Below are 14,024 nucleotides of genomic sequence, written 5' to 3'. Positions count from 1 at the left end.
AAGTGATGGGAAGAGAAGCAGACGGGGTGCTGGGTTTTTTGGTTTGTTTTTTTTTTTTTTTTTTTTAAAGATTTATTTATTTATTATATATGAATACACTGTAGCTGTCTTCAGACACACCAGAAGAGGGCATCAGATCTCATTACAGATGGTTGTGAGCCACCATGTGGTTGCTGGGAATTGAACTCAGGACTTCTGGAAGTGCAGTCAGTGCTCTTAACCACTGAGCCATCTCTCCAGCCCTGGTTTGGTTTTTCGAAACGGTTTCTTCATGTAGCCTTGGATCTCCTGGAACTCATTCTGTAGACCAGGCTAGCCTGGAGCTCACAGGATGCTATTTTATACACTTGACAACAGTGAGGCAGAGAGAAGAGTTGAGTGGACAGTGCTTGCTTGCTTTTTAATCTAATATTGATAAGTGTGTATGTCTGAGAGTGAGGACCTCTGCTCTACTGTGTATTTAGAAGTCAGTCTGAGGAGTGGATTCTCCTACCCAAGGATTCCCAGATTATCAGACTCAGACTTGGTAGGCAGGCCCTTTGACCTGCTGAACCTTCTCACCTAGATGAATGCTTTCTCTGCTGGGAGCTGCTCAGCGTGGCCAAGCAGTTCTGTGACTAGCAGGGAGAGCTACTTGGGAGAAGAATGGTGGGAAACACGTGGTGGGGATATCCTGTGCCCATGTGACCTGTGAGGGACTGCAGGGTCCTGACTTACACTGGAGGAATTCCTGGACAGTTTGTTTTGTTTTGCTTTTCAGGACAGGGTTCTCTGTGTAGCCCTGGCTGTCCTGAAACTCACTCTGTAGACCAGGATGGCCTCAAACTCAAAGATCCACCCTCCTCTGCCTCCTGAGGGCTGGGATTAAATGCACGCACCCTTTAATCCACTGCCCAAGTTCCTGGAGAGTTTTAAGCTGAGGGCTTATCTCAACCACACTGTTGGACCAGCAGGTTTGATCCCAGGAGTCCAGTGGCAGGAGAAACCCACTCCCAGAAGTTATTACAGCATCTCGACACTCAAGCTGTGACACTCCGTGCTTCCCCCTCCCCTTTTCCTCCCCCTCTTTAACCTACATTTCCTTCCTTCCTCCCTCCCTTCCTTTCTTCCTTCCTTCATTTTTGAGGCAGACTTTTACTGTGTTCCCCAAGAAAGATGGGAGGCTTCAGTGACTGTGGGTGACATCACTTTCTGAATTGGGAAGACGAAGTGACCATGACCTCTGTCCTCTAATATAATTCTGACAAGACTCCTGTGAGAAGTCATTACTGATTCTACTTTTTACTCAGTTAAAGAGAAGTTCTGAACGAGGGAGGAAATTGCCCAAGGCCTTTCTGATTACAAAGCCTCTTGGCGTGGGCCTTCCCCATGACCCTTTTTCTGCATTAATGTCTGCATAGCAATCCAGTCCATGCCCATTCACAGATGCTCCTTGGGGTGCTGGTTTGTGATGAGACCATCTTCTCCCTTCACTTGCTGTGGGCCATGGGTGGAAGGAAAGGGAACTGGTTCCTTTGACCACTCCCTCCAGGTAATGCATAGCCCAGAGAAAGTGGTGACTTAATAGACCTAGCAGAGAGGAGAACTTGGACCCGGTTTAAACAGCAAGCCCTCACCAATAATGACCGATTAGAAGTGGGGAAAGTGTGTAAAAATAGCGCTTAATAGTTAACCAGCAAACAATATATTTTTGCAGTCATTGGTTCCACAAGAAAATAATCGGGTCCCAAGGCAGGAATGACTCGTTTTGTTGAATGATTATATTGATCATTGGAGGAAAATGGATACATCCCTTCTGGAGAGCAATTGAAAGAGAGAAGTGGCCAGCTGGCCAGACATGCCCAGTGTGACACCCTGAGGAGTGTGCTGCACACTAATGAGCAGCCAGGTCCTGGCAGAGGGCAAGTAGACCGGAGGCCATACAAGAAGCCTCGCGCTGTATGCAGTTTTTCCTATTTAACCCACTGAATACTTTTGAGGTAAGACATTAGTCTGTAGCGTATCCCCATCCCCACCCTGCCCCAGTGATTAGCTGACGGCCATCACCATGCTCAGATTACATAGAAAGCGACCGAGATACTGATTCTAGCCCCTGGTTTGCTACTTACAGGAGAATGTGATCCCAAATGTTTCTCTTTCCTGGTCATCCATTCCATAAGTAGTTGCCAGAGACTCCTAACTGGGCACGGTTGTACACACCTGTTATCCCATGTAAAGAGGATTGCCACAAGTTAGAGGCTAGCGTAGGCCACACTGGAGGACCACATCTCACAAACAAAACATCCCCTTTACACAAAAGTATGTGCCCTTAGTTCCAAATTACATATGAAGAAACTGAGTCTAAGAAAGGTTAAGTGGTTTACTAACGCTGCCCACATATTAAAGGAGACATTGAACATCATACAAGATGCTGGGGATGTGAACCAATTAGACATGGTTTGTGGCTTTGTGGGACTTAGTTTATCTGACACGTCAAAGTAGTCATCATGCACAGGGGCTGACAGATGGCCCAGGGAGCTTGTCTTGCTCTCATAGGGGACCCAAGTTTGGTTTCCTGTAACTCCAAGGGTGTCCAGTGCCTTGGGATCCTGCAGGCATCCGTGCTTACATGCTCGTAATTAAATCTTTTAAAAGTTGTCATACACAAAAAGTTACAACAGTACCAAACATGAGGAGTATGTGGGAGGGAGAGTGAACAGACTGTCAACGCCTGGTGGGGCCTCAGCTCAGACCTCTCCTGTCCCTCATTCAAGGCGTTTCCACCATCACAGACTGTGCTCCATCCTGACTCCAGACTGTGAGCTACTTGTTTGTCTGGTAGAGTCAATTAACAGTGGTCTAAGTCGGACAGCAAGAGTTGTTGGGAACAGCATGCACGAAGGCCTGGACAAGAAGCTGCATGCCCACACGGGGAGAGGGAGGCAGAGGAGGTTTTAAGCAGGCGTGACATCAGACGGTCCTTTAGTAATGATCTTAGCTCCCCATAAGTTAAGTGGGGACTGTCAAGTCAGGTGTCAAGGCTGCAGAGTAGCCTGTGTGTGGAGTTGGACCAGCAGTGAGGCTTGTCTAGAGGTACAGAGGGCAGCCCAAGAACTTTTCCAAAGAGAAACTCGGGGGAGTTCCAAGAGTGCTGGTCCCCAAGGGGGAGCAGTGGAAAGGCAGGTGGAGTAGCTCAGTCCGAGAGCCCACCTTTGCAGAGCACAGTACTCTGTACTTCCTCCTGGGTCTTTAGGCTCACCACAGACTTGGGGTGTAGATACTGCTGTCTCCTAGTCTTTCCTTGCTACTTTCTCTGTACCTGTGCCTCTCCTGGGACCAGTCCTGCTTTTCTGCCAGCTTTGGCTGGTGAGTCCCATGTCTGAATTCCTAGCACTGGCTTCCGTTTCCCTCTGGACCTTTAGCTTTCCTCCAGGCAAGCCAGCGCTGAGAATGGCCTTGGGACAGCAAGGTAGCTCCTTAGATAAAGGTGCCTGCTACCAAGCATGACAATTGAGTTCATCCCCAGGACCTACATGATAGAAGGAGAGAACTAGCTTTCAAGTTGTCCTCTGACCTCTACACATACACACAAACATAACACATACAACTTTTTTTTTGATTTTTGAGACAGGGTCTCATTAAGTAGTCCTGGCTGTCCTGGAACTCGTTCTGTGGACGAGGCAGGCTTCAATTTCACAGAGATCATCCTGCCTCTACCTCTCCAGTACTAGGATTAAAGGTGTAAACCACCCATGCCCTGCCCAGCCAATGCATGTAATTTTTTTTTTAAGATTTATTTATTGTAAAAAAAAAAGGAACCGGGCAGTGGTGGTGCACGCCTTTAATCCCAGCACTTGGGAGGCAGAGGCAGGAGGATCTCTGAGTTCCAGGACAGCCTGGGCTACACAGAGAAACTCTGTCTTGAAAAACAAACAAACAAAAAATGATTTATTTATTGTGTATATAAAAGTCTCCCTGCACACCAGAAGAGGGCACCAGATCCCATTACAGATGGTTGTGAGCCACCACATGGTTGCTGGGAATTGAACTCAGGGTCTCTGGAAGAGCAGCCAGTGCTCTTAACCACTGAGCCATCTCTCCAGCCCACATTTAATTTTTTTTTTCCCCGAGACAGGGTTTCTCTGTGTAGCCCTGGCTGTCTTGGAACTCACTCTGTAGACCAGGCTGGCCTCGAACTCAGAAATCCACCTGCCTCTGCTTCCCAAGTGCTGGGATTAAAGGCGTGCGCCACCACTGCCCGGCCCACATTTAATTTTTAAAAAAAGAAATCAAGTCCTCCGTCAGTTCCTTGATTTACCAGCTAAGCATTTTCAGCTGCTTTCAGGAGTAGGAGAAGTTGTCTGTGACACAGCCTCCTTCTGGGTGTGATACTGTACTTGGCCCTGTATGAAGACTGAAGCCCAGAAAAGACAAGGCCTCTGGGACGCCACAGTTCCTGATCTGCAGAGCACTTGATATTCTTGCCCAGGCTTCATAGCTCCTTAGGACATACAGGTAGCTTTACAGGCTTCCGAGACAGACCCACACCTCTCTGTGTAGCCCATAGCCACCTCTGTTTGCCAGTGCTTTGAGCCTGGCTGGTTCTATTTAGGGTTGGCCTTGAGCCTGGGTTCTCCACCTTTTCTTGAAAGTTTTGTAGAGGACTCATGTTTGGCCAGGCATAGAAGTGCTGTGAAGTAGATTCTAGAAAATAATGGCTTGGTTGGCAACGTAGGTTGTTAAAGGTGGCCGTTTGTTCACGTGCGCTGGGGGGGCTGTCAGTGGGTTCGAGCAGTACTTGGAGGCAATTTGGTATAAACCTGCTGTGCTTTGAAAGGGCAGTGGACCTTGCTTCAGCCTCCTCTCCTGGCAGGGCCTAATCTATGCACTGCCTGGGGTGCAAAGGGGCTTTTGGGCCAAGCCAGGGTCAGCGTCATCTAACCGTCCTGCTCCCCAGCTCTCCACCGGCCAGCTCTGTTCCTCCGAGCTGGTTTTGTTTGTTCTGATCTGTCTGCAGTTTTCCCATAGGGAAACCTGGAGGTTTCTATGGGTTGCCCAGGAGGTCCCTGGCACATTGCTGCAAAGCACAGAGGAGCTTAGTCAACAGCTGGTGAGGGAATGAGTCACCCAGGGCTTGCTGGACAAGAACAGCTGGTTCTTATCCATCCCCTTCAAGCCAGCAGCCAAGTGTCTCCCCATGCGTGTGTTCCTTCAGTCTTCCAGCTAAAGGCGAAGTGGCTGGCTGTTTCTACAGATGGAAGTCCAAAGCACTGAAAAGGGTAGCTGTTCATTTGGTTGCCATGGGAGCCTGTACTTTACATGTGTCTTGATCATTGTGAGCAAGCACCCTTCCTCCTTTTCCACAGAACAAAACAAGAAGATGATAATCAAGAAGTCAGCCACTGGGAACGATGTACACGCTTATAATCCCAGTGCCTTGGAGGGTTAGGAGTTCAAGGACATCCTCCACTAAATCAGGTTCAGAGCTAGCCTGGGCAGGTCCCTTCCTCTGCTCTCTATCTGCTGCTGTAAAAAAAAGTCTTAGGATCCATACTGAGCCCTGCCATACACCAGAATTGCTCTATCCCCAGAGATTGCTTACATCCATTCTGAGGAGGGCTGTGGAGATAGGTTGTGGTCAGCTGGGCTAGATGGACTTCCATTCCCTCAGCTGATTCTGACCGGTGACTGTGGGTGGCTTTGTTTTTGTGGGAAGCTGGCCCTTACCTCTTTGTTTTCAGGATTGATTGATACTTCAGTTTCCTGAGCTTCAATGCTGGGAACACTTTGACATGAATTCATAGTATAAAACGGCTCAGATATGTTGAGGGCCATTTTAGAAAGTATTGGAAATTCTGCCCTAATTCTAAGTCCAAATTAATTTGATATTTTTAAAATGAAATTCAAGTCAGCAACTCAAACAGCAATTTCAAAAATCAAACATTCTGATAATATTCTCCAACAATTCACTAATTTGATCCTTAAATGCCGAGGAATGGCAGTAGAAAAATACTCTTTCTTTTCTGTAATTAAACCTCTGTGTTTCTGTACCAGTAGGTAATTTTGTGCATGGAGGGAAAGCAGTGTAATCTCTAACACAGTGGTCTCTAACCCATAGGTGTTTCCAGCAGCATTTGTCGGCATTTGGATAGCCATTGCAGCATGGCACGCGTCATGAAGTCATGGCATGGGCAAGAGCTGCCAGACACACTGGAGCCATTTTCAGCACTGTGCTGTAGTAGTTTATGTGGGTGTTTGGGTGCACATATGGAGGCCAGAGGACAACTCTCAGGAGAGTCGGTTCTTTCCGTCCACCATGTGGATCCCAGGGACAGGGATCTGACTCAGGTTGTCAAGCGGCAGTAAGCACCTTTGCCTGCTGAGCCACCTCACTGGTCCCCTGGCACCGTCTCGTAGTTTTATTTTGCTCACTTTTAGAAATAAAGTCTCAGTCTAGGCTGTCCAAGAACTTACCACATAGTCTAGTCTTCTTGTTCTTGATGTCCTGAGTGCTGGGGTTAGACCATCTCACTGTCAGACCTAGTTGAAAAGTCGCTCTTGAGGGACAGCAGCAGGGATGGCAGATGGAGACACTGAATAGGACATTCTCTGTTACAAGGGTCCTCTGTCAAGAGGGACACGACCAGGAGGTGACAGTGCCCTCAGGCTAATTTGTAAATTGTGGCTTTTTAAAAAAAAAATGTTTATTTTGTATGTGTGAGTACACTGTCCCTGTCTTCAGACATACCAGCAGAGAGCATGATATCCTATTGCAGATAGTTGTGAGCCACCATGTGGTTGCTGAGAATTGAACTCAGGACCTCTGGAAGAGCAGTCAGTGCTCTTAACCTCTGAGCCATCTCTCCAGCCCCCGAATTGTGGCATTCTTTAGTCTCTGTTTGGACTCCAGGCTGTGGTGGATGCCTCTGCCCCGTGTGAGAAGAAGTTGTGCACACATAAACTTGTAGACTGGTTTCTTGTTATCCTGTGTCACACCCAAGTGGCTATTTCCCCCTGTTGTCTGATGTGTCTTCTGGAGAGGCAAACTCATTTCCATGTGGGCTCAGGCAAGGTATAATTAGGACAGTAAATCCGTAGGTTAACAAAAGTAGTTTTGACAGATTTCAGACCCTACTAAGAAGGGCTTATACACAATGTATTAAAAAATGTAATTAAAAAAAAAAAAGACTTAAAGAAACTGAGAGTGGTGGCACAGACCTTTATTTAATGCCCGGTGCTCAGAGACCTAAAGCAGCAGGATGGTGAGTTCTAGCCTGCAGGGACACACTAATGAGCCCCCAGGGATATGACTTATTAGAACAGCACTTGCCTAGCATGCACAAGGCCCTAATGTCCAGCCCATACCAGTACCCACAGTACTGAGATTTAATTCTCAGAAGCAGCCCCAGAGCTCCCCAAGAGGGCTAGGCCTTGCTCAGCTTGCCCACTCCTTCCCTCAGCCCTTGTGCCCACTGCTGACCAGGCCTGCATGTGTCTTGACAACAGGATTTCCCAGCCTGGTGGAGCATCTGACTGGTGAGTGTGCCAGCTGGCCTGTGTGACCCAGCTCCTGCTCTGCCTGGCTTCTCTCTCCTGGGAAGATGTTCCTGGTGGGCCTAACAGGAGGCATTGCCTCAGGCAAGAGCTCCGTCATCCAGGTGTTCCAGCAGCTGGGCTGCGCTGTGATTGACGTGGACGTCATTGCCCGGCACGGTGAGTTGGGTGCACAGCAGGGTCCCCTGCACTTCCATCATTAGACTCCGCCTTTTTAGAGTGTTCTGAGAGACACTCCATGGCTGTATGGCCCATCTCTTGCCCTGGAGGCTCTTTTGTTTATTCTTCCTCCGCAAGAGTCCAGTCATCCTAAACTCAGCTCCGTTCACAGGCTTGAGGGAGTCCGTGTGCTCTGCTCAGCCCCTTTGTTTACTTTGGCTCCAAAGGAAGGATGCAGCCTTGGGTTCCCCCGTCAGTCTGCCTCTGGTCACTGGGGGGCTTCTGGGTATCGAGAGGCTCTGGAATGACTCGGCCTCTTCATACCACAGTTGTCCAGCCAGGGTATCCTGCCCACCGGCGTATAGTGGAGGCCTTTGGCACTGAAGTCTTGCTGGAGAATGGCGACATTGACCGCAAGGCCCTTGGAGACCTGATCTTCAACCAGCCTGACCGTCGGCAGCTGCTCAACTCCATCACCCACCCTGAGATCCGCAAGGAGATGATGAAGGAGACCTTCAAGTACTTTCTCCGAGGTGAGGCTCTACACTGAAGGAGACACACATGCCCAACAAAGCAGGGCCTCTCTCTGTGAATCTGGGCCAGGGCAGGGAGGTGGCTCACTACAAGGCTTAGTGCTCTAGCTCTCCGTCAGTCATGACTACTTCTTGGAGGATATGAGGACCCATTTTGGTTGTCTTCAACCAAATGTCTTATGTAACGATTGCCAGGCCCCTTTCTTCATGGCTCAGGTCCTTGTGTATGCAGTGGGGAATATCCCCCTAGCTCGTCCTCTGCTCAGTACTTCCCTCTAAAAGACAATGATGAAAGCATCTATACTGATGACCCAAACTTGTCTCTCAGTCCCTAAAGTGCTGGAAAGGCCAGAGCTGACTCTTAGCACCTGTTTTTCTAAATGCCCTCCTGCTGTTTGTCCCTGAGACATTGCCTCTGTCCTCCTTCCATGTCTGCCAGCCCACCACTGTGCCACTGCTCCCTCTGCCCACCCCTGCCTGGCAGAGCCTTCTGCCTTCATCTCTGCCCTTTGCATTTGCTCCCAGGCCAGCTCCGAGTACATTTGCAGGGCTGTGAGGCGCCGGTGGCTTCCCCCTTCTGAAATTAAGCATTGGATAATGTCACCAGCTCCAAAGCTCTCCTGTTGTGCCAGTCACCCAGCCTCCCCACCTCCCCAACCAGTACCACTTAAATAAAAGCCAGAAAGCTCTTTTCAGTTCGATAAGGTGAAAAATGGGGACGACAGCTGTGACTTCCACAGTCCCAGCTTCTCCCCGATGAGTTTAACAAATACAACTGTCAAAGTTGGTATAATCACATGTCAGATAAGATCAGCAGCTGTTGGGGAGGTCTCTGCGTAGGCAGGCGGATGTCTTAATAGAGTCAGGATAGTCTGCAGGGCTTATCAAGCAGGAGGCATGTGGCAGCTGAATAGCCCTTCACCGGTGAACCAAAGAGCTGGCTTCCAGCTCCCAAGAGGGACCCAGGAGAAAGGACAGTGAGAGGAGGAGGGAAGAGGGGGAACGGGAAAGGGAGATAAGGGGCCCAGGGAGGATCTGGTCTTTTCTGTGGCTCAATGCTGTAAAGGGTGAGCTCTGAGGCGCAAGGTCTCAATGCCAGCTTCACTCCCTCCTCCCAGAAACAATAGCAATAACACCCATCATTTAGGGGGCACTTAGCTGAGGGAGCCTGCCTTTGCTCAGTGGTTATACACTCTCAGAGCTGTGCCCAGCACCCTGTGGAGCAGGTATTCCATTCATTACATAGATTAATTTTGTTAAGGACCTGCAGTCATGTGGGGTGCTGCAAACCACGGTGTGTCAGCAGAGTCAGGACCCCAACACCCTCATCAGCCATGGCTGCTCTTCAGCTTCCTGAGTACTGGTTGTGGGGAGCAGTAACCCCAGTAGCTGGGGTGTGGTTCTGCGGTTGAAAGTGTAGGATGAGACACCTCCAGCCTGGGGTCTCTGAGTGCCAGCAGGCTCTGTCCTTCCCTTCCGCCTTTTACCCCTCCCGACTTTGTTCATCCACAAAGGGCCGGAGATGCAGCAGGAGTGTACATAACTGTTGGGTGTGCTCACTCACGGTATGCTAGGACATCACCTCTCTCTGGCTTCTGTTATGGGAGGGCTCGTGGTGCTTTTTCTCCATTGAGGGAATCCTGTAGTTTGCACGAACTACGCTTGCTGCTCTGGTATGGTACAGGTGTCTCACAGAAAGCCTCAGGGGTGGCCATTGGGACTGTAAAAGGCAGCTATGTGTGTACCTAGCTTCCAGGAACAGGCTTGTCCTTTAGGGTTTTTTGAACCAGTGTGAAATGAAATAGGACAGAAAGGCCTCAGCATCTCCCAGAAACTCTTCCTAGTCTCCTGCAGCCCTTGCTATGTCCTGCCTCTGGTTAGAAGTAACTTGTGTAGTTGAAGATGAAGGTTTACCCTGATCAGCTAGTCGTCTCCTGGACACTGTGCTCCAGACTCCGTCTGGTCTGCACAGGAGAACTTCCCAGCTCCTTGGGTTCCGCTGCTCCTCATCTGGAGATCCTCACCTCTGCCTCCTCTTTCCAAGTAACCACATCTCGCCTGCTTTTCAAAGCCAGTGCAAATGCCAGCCCTTCTCCAAGGTCTTCCCTGATCAGCCAGCCAGAAGTTATTTTCTACAGCATTCTGCTCTGAATGGCGTTGGGACTAGCTGGCACTCAGGGTATGTCTGTCCTTGGAAGGTCTCCCATCTGCTGGGGCACTCTCCGTGGCATGGCCTGGTCACAAGCATCCTTCTTGGTACTCCTGCAGAATTGAACTTGGGCGTTTCCATCCTCTCCCCAGGGTATCGCTATGTGATTCTGGACATCCCCCTGCTGTTTGAGACCCAGAAGCTGCTCAAGTACATGAAGCACACAGTGGTGGTGTACTGGTAAGTGAGGCGTGGCCTGACTCAGGGGGCCGGAAAGGACACTTAATGGAAGGTGTGCCTGGAAAGCATCCCTTTACACCTTTCTCATGAGGTGCTCAAGGCACAAAGTGGGTTGGGGTAGTGGTACCCAAGCCTGCAGACACCAACTTTTGTACCTGGTCCTGATGCACCTGGGGCAGGTGCGTAAGAGGGGCCCAAGGCTTCTCTGGTGTTTGGGAAGGGCTCCCCCTGCTGGCCGTTGGAGACACTTTGGTTGGGCTGCCTGGGCTTGCCTCTGGCCAGCCTGTTACTCTCTGGCTCCCTTCCTCCTAGGGCACTTCACATACTTTCAAACAGCGTCCTTTCTTCAGCACGAAGTACGCATGGCAGGGGCCACTTCTGACTCAGAAAGGGAAAGTGGAAGTGGAGGAAGTTGGAAAATTTGTTGAAGATGATCCATTGGTACACCCACACTCTAGAGAGAGCTGTGTGGAGGTAGCTGTCAGAAGCCACCTAAGGAAGGAGCTTCTCAGAATCCCCCAGGACAGGAAGCAAATCAGAATCCAGGTTTGACAAACAGGAGAATCAAGCTGCCAGAGAAATGAGTCACATAGTCCCTTCATGTGAGAGTAGATGAGGGTGCAGGGTGTGTCTGCTTCCCACAAACTTCCCAGATGTCACCCACAAGTGTGGCAGACACATAGGTGGCCTTTATTCTGCAGGTATTTTGAGCACAAGGTAGTTCTCAAGGGATTGGTGTGTGGGAGGCTCCTTGTACACTGAAATTCTCAGTGCCCTGAATATTGCCCTACCCTTACCCCAGGTCTCTCAGGGGCTGTCACTTTAAGCTCAGTCTGAATGCCCTGTGCCTGGTACTGGGATACAGACATCCTGTCAGTTCCTCCACAGGGCTGTGCTTCCCTGTGTAAACCTTTGGTCTCCCTTGTTTGTCTTGTTTTTAGTGGCTATGACTATAGAACCCAGGGCCTTGCATATGTTAGCAGCTGCTCTGATAGCTAAGCTATATCCCTAGCCTGTCTAGGTTCTTTATTCTATTGTGGAAGATACCAGCTGAGCCCAGGAGGGCCCTGTGGATTTTCTATGCTTTCATAACAAAATTAGGGGACTGGAGAGATCACTTAGCATTTAAGAGCACTTGCTATACAGGTTTAGGTTCCAGCATCCACATGGTGGCTCACAACATCCTTAGCTCCAGCTCCGAAGAATCCGATTCCTTTTGGTTTCTGTGAGCACCAAGCACACACCCAATGCCCTTACATACATGTAGGCAAAAACACTCAGAAAATAAATAAATCTCTAAAAAAACTTGATGTAGGGATGGAAGAGGAAGGTAGGACTGCTTGCTAGTCACCGAAAGGAGCTATATACCTTGTGAGGCCGCGTGAAGCACTTTCTACAGAGATTGTACTTAAATGTGACCCGTGATGTTTTTGTGAAGACTTGGGAAGGAGTAAAGGAAAACATCGCCATAACAGAATCAAGTGTCACTGTCACAGCCCTGCATTCTAGGGCTCTCTGTTCTGTACCACACTTTTAGGAGAGTGTATAACCAAGCACCTGCCAGCCATAGACACATGGCGTCTAAAGCATGTGTCCTCCGCCCACTACGTCCTCTCTGGTGAGATTGGCTTTCATAGAGGAGGCTGCTCTCCTGTGCGGCTCTTTTCTGTTTCTCTGGTTGCAGATAAAGACCTGGAGTGGTGAAAATTGTCCCATTTTATAGCAAGGAACACTGAGGCAGATAGGCAAGCAGAAAGGCCTAGATAATGGAGAACAAGTGCTACAGCCCTCTCCCCTTCTGCTCTTGTCAGTAGTCTGATGGTTGATAGGGCCATGGGTCCTGCTGTACAGGATTTGTCACTGTGGCAGGATGGCTCCTGTGTGACTGCAAGAGAGGGAGTTTCTGAAGGGAAGATGCTGTCTTGGCCTGTGTTCCAAGTTGGGCCAGCCCAGCTGCCCACTCCTGAATCTTGCTGTGGAGAGGGCGGCTGGGCCCACAGTCCACTTCTGCTCTGCCTTTAGTGACCGCGATACACAGCTGGCACGGCTGATGAAGCGGAACAACCTGAACCGGGAGGATGCCGAGGCGAGGATCAATGCCCAGCTGCCCCTGAAGGACAAGGCCCGCATGGCCAGCCACGTCCTAGACAACTCGGGCGAGTGGAGCCTCACCAGACGCCAGGTCATCCTCCTGCATGCCAAGCTGGAACGCTCCATGGAGTATCTGCCGCTTAGGCTCGGGTTCCTGACGGGCCTCGCAGGCATCGCCAGCCTCCTCTACCTGCTCACCCGTTACCTTCTCCCTTCCCCCTAGCTGGGTACACCCAGGCAGCAAGCCTTAGGCCTCCTTCTCTTGAGGCCTAAGTTTGGTACCATGTCCACAACACTACACTCTCTCTGACTCTGAGACTGGCCTCTGTGGTGGGCCAGCTCTGGAGTGTAACCAGTCTGGGACTCAGCAAAAGAAGCCCACTGACAGTATGTACCTCTTCCTCCCCCACCCCCATTCTCCCCAGAGCCCTGCCATCCCCAACTACCACCTGCAGAACAATATCCATGGTGGCAGGAAAACAGCAGTTAGCAGTCTCTGTGGCTCTCCCCACGGTTACGACTATGTAGCCAAAAGTGTCTTGGGCTTGAATGTCTCAGAGCATCTGCCCCATCATGGCTACAAACTTCCTAGTGGACCACAGCAAATCCCTCCAGACTCCAGGCCTTCAACAGCACTCTCTCCTGGGTGCCGTGGGAGTCTCCTCCTGGGCGTGCTGTGCCTGGGTGAGGCAGAGCCCTCTGGAGAAACCCAGCTGCTTACAGAGCTACCCTCGGCCACTCCCTTCCCGACTCTGCCTCTGAGCCCTGTGCTCTTGGCGTTCCCCCAATGCTCTCTTACCTCTGTGCCTTCCCCTGAGTGCTCCCTGCCCGCAGTATCTTATCCCTGGCTGCCCCAGGTCAGGCACCAGCAGCCCCAGACTGAGTTAGGTGCTGTAAAGATCACCTACTGTTTCATCTTAATCCACAATAGGATAATCTGTAAACTGGTTGGGTTCTCCCAGACTGTACGCCTCTAGATGGCAGGGCTGATTCATCACCACTCTCGTGTACTGCAGCCTGCTCTCCACTGGTGCTCAATAAATTGAATTGATCTGAAATGTCCTCCGAATTCCGCTTGGCCTCTGTTCACTCTGAGGAGGCCTAAGCATAGGACTCTAGTCAGTCCTGTGCACCTCAGGGAAGTCGGTGGAGCTGCTGGGGAGAGCACATTCACTCGCCACGGGTCTGCTTTTTTTCTTTCTCCACCCAATTAGACCAGTGCAGACATCAGCCTTCCCAACCGGCGTCTGCAGACCTGCTGATGTGTAGATCTTGTTCGCAGCAGCCTATTAAGGCCAGAAATGAGTGACTAATGTGAA

At 50.2% G+C, this 14,024-nt stretch overlaps 1 protein-coding gene across 2 annotated transcripts in view; it reads left to right on the top strand.

Annotated features, from left to right (window-relative positions):
* Positions 1–13,767, top strand: part of Dcakd (dephospho-CoA kinase domain containing) — a 33,988-nt gene extending 20,221 nt beyond the window's left edge. For both annotated transcript variants that reach the window (XM_028780359.1, XM_028780360.1), the window contains exons 2-5: positions 7,486–7,692; positions 8,022–8,225; positions 10,527–10,614; positions 12,637–13,767. In XM_028780359.1, the coding sequence (XP_028636192.1) occupies positions 7,581–7,692; positions 8,022–8,225; positions 10,527–10,614; positions 12,637–12,928 (696 nt within the window). In that variant the 5' untranslated portion in view covers positions 7,486–7,580 and the 3' untranslated portion in view covers positions 12,929–13,767. The remainder of the gene's footprint in view (positions 1–7,485; positions 7,693–8,021; positions 8,226–10,526; positions 10,615–12,636) is intronic.
* The last annotated feature ends 257 nt before the right edge of the window (positions 13,768–14,024 follow it).

Source organism: Grammomys surdaster, unplaced genomic scaffold (assembly GCF_004785775.1).
Source record: "Grammomys surdaster isolate TR1022 unplaced genomic scaffold, NIH_TR_1.0 371, whole genome shotgun sequence".
NCBI lineage: Eukaryota > Metazoa > Chordata > Mammalia > Rodentia > Muridae > Grammomys > Grammomys surdaster.
This window is presented reverse-complemented; position numbering and strand designations above follow the sequence as displayed.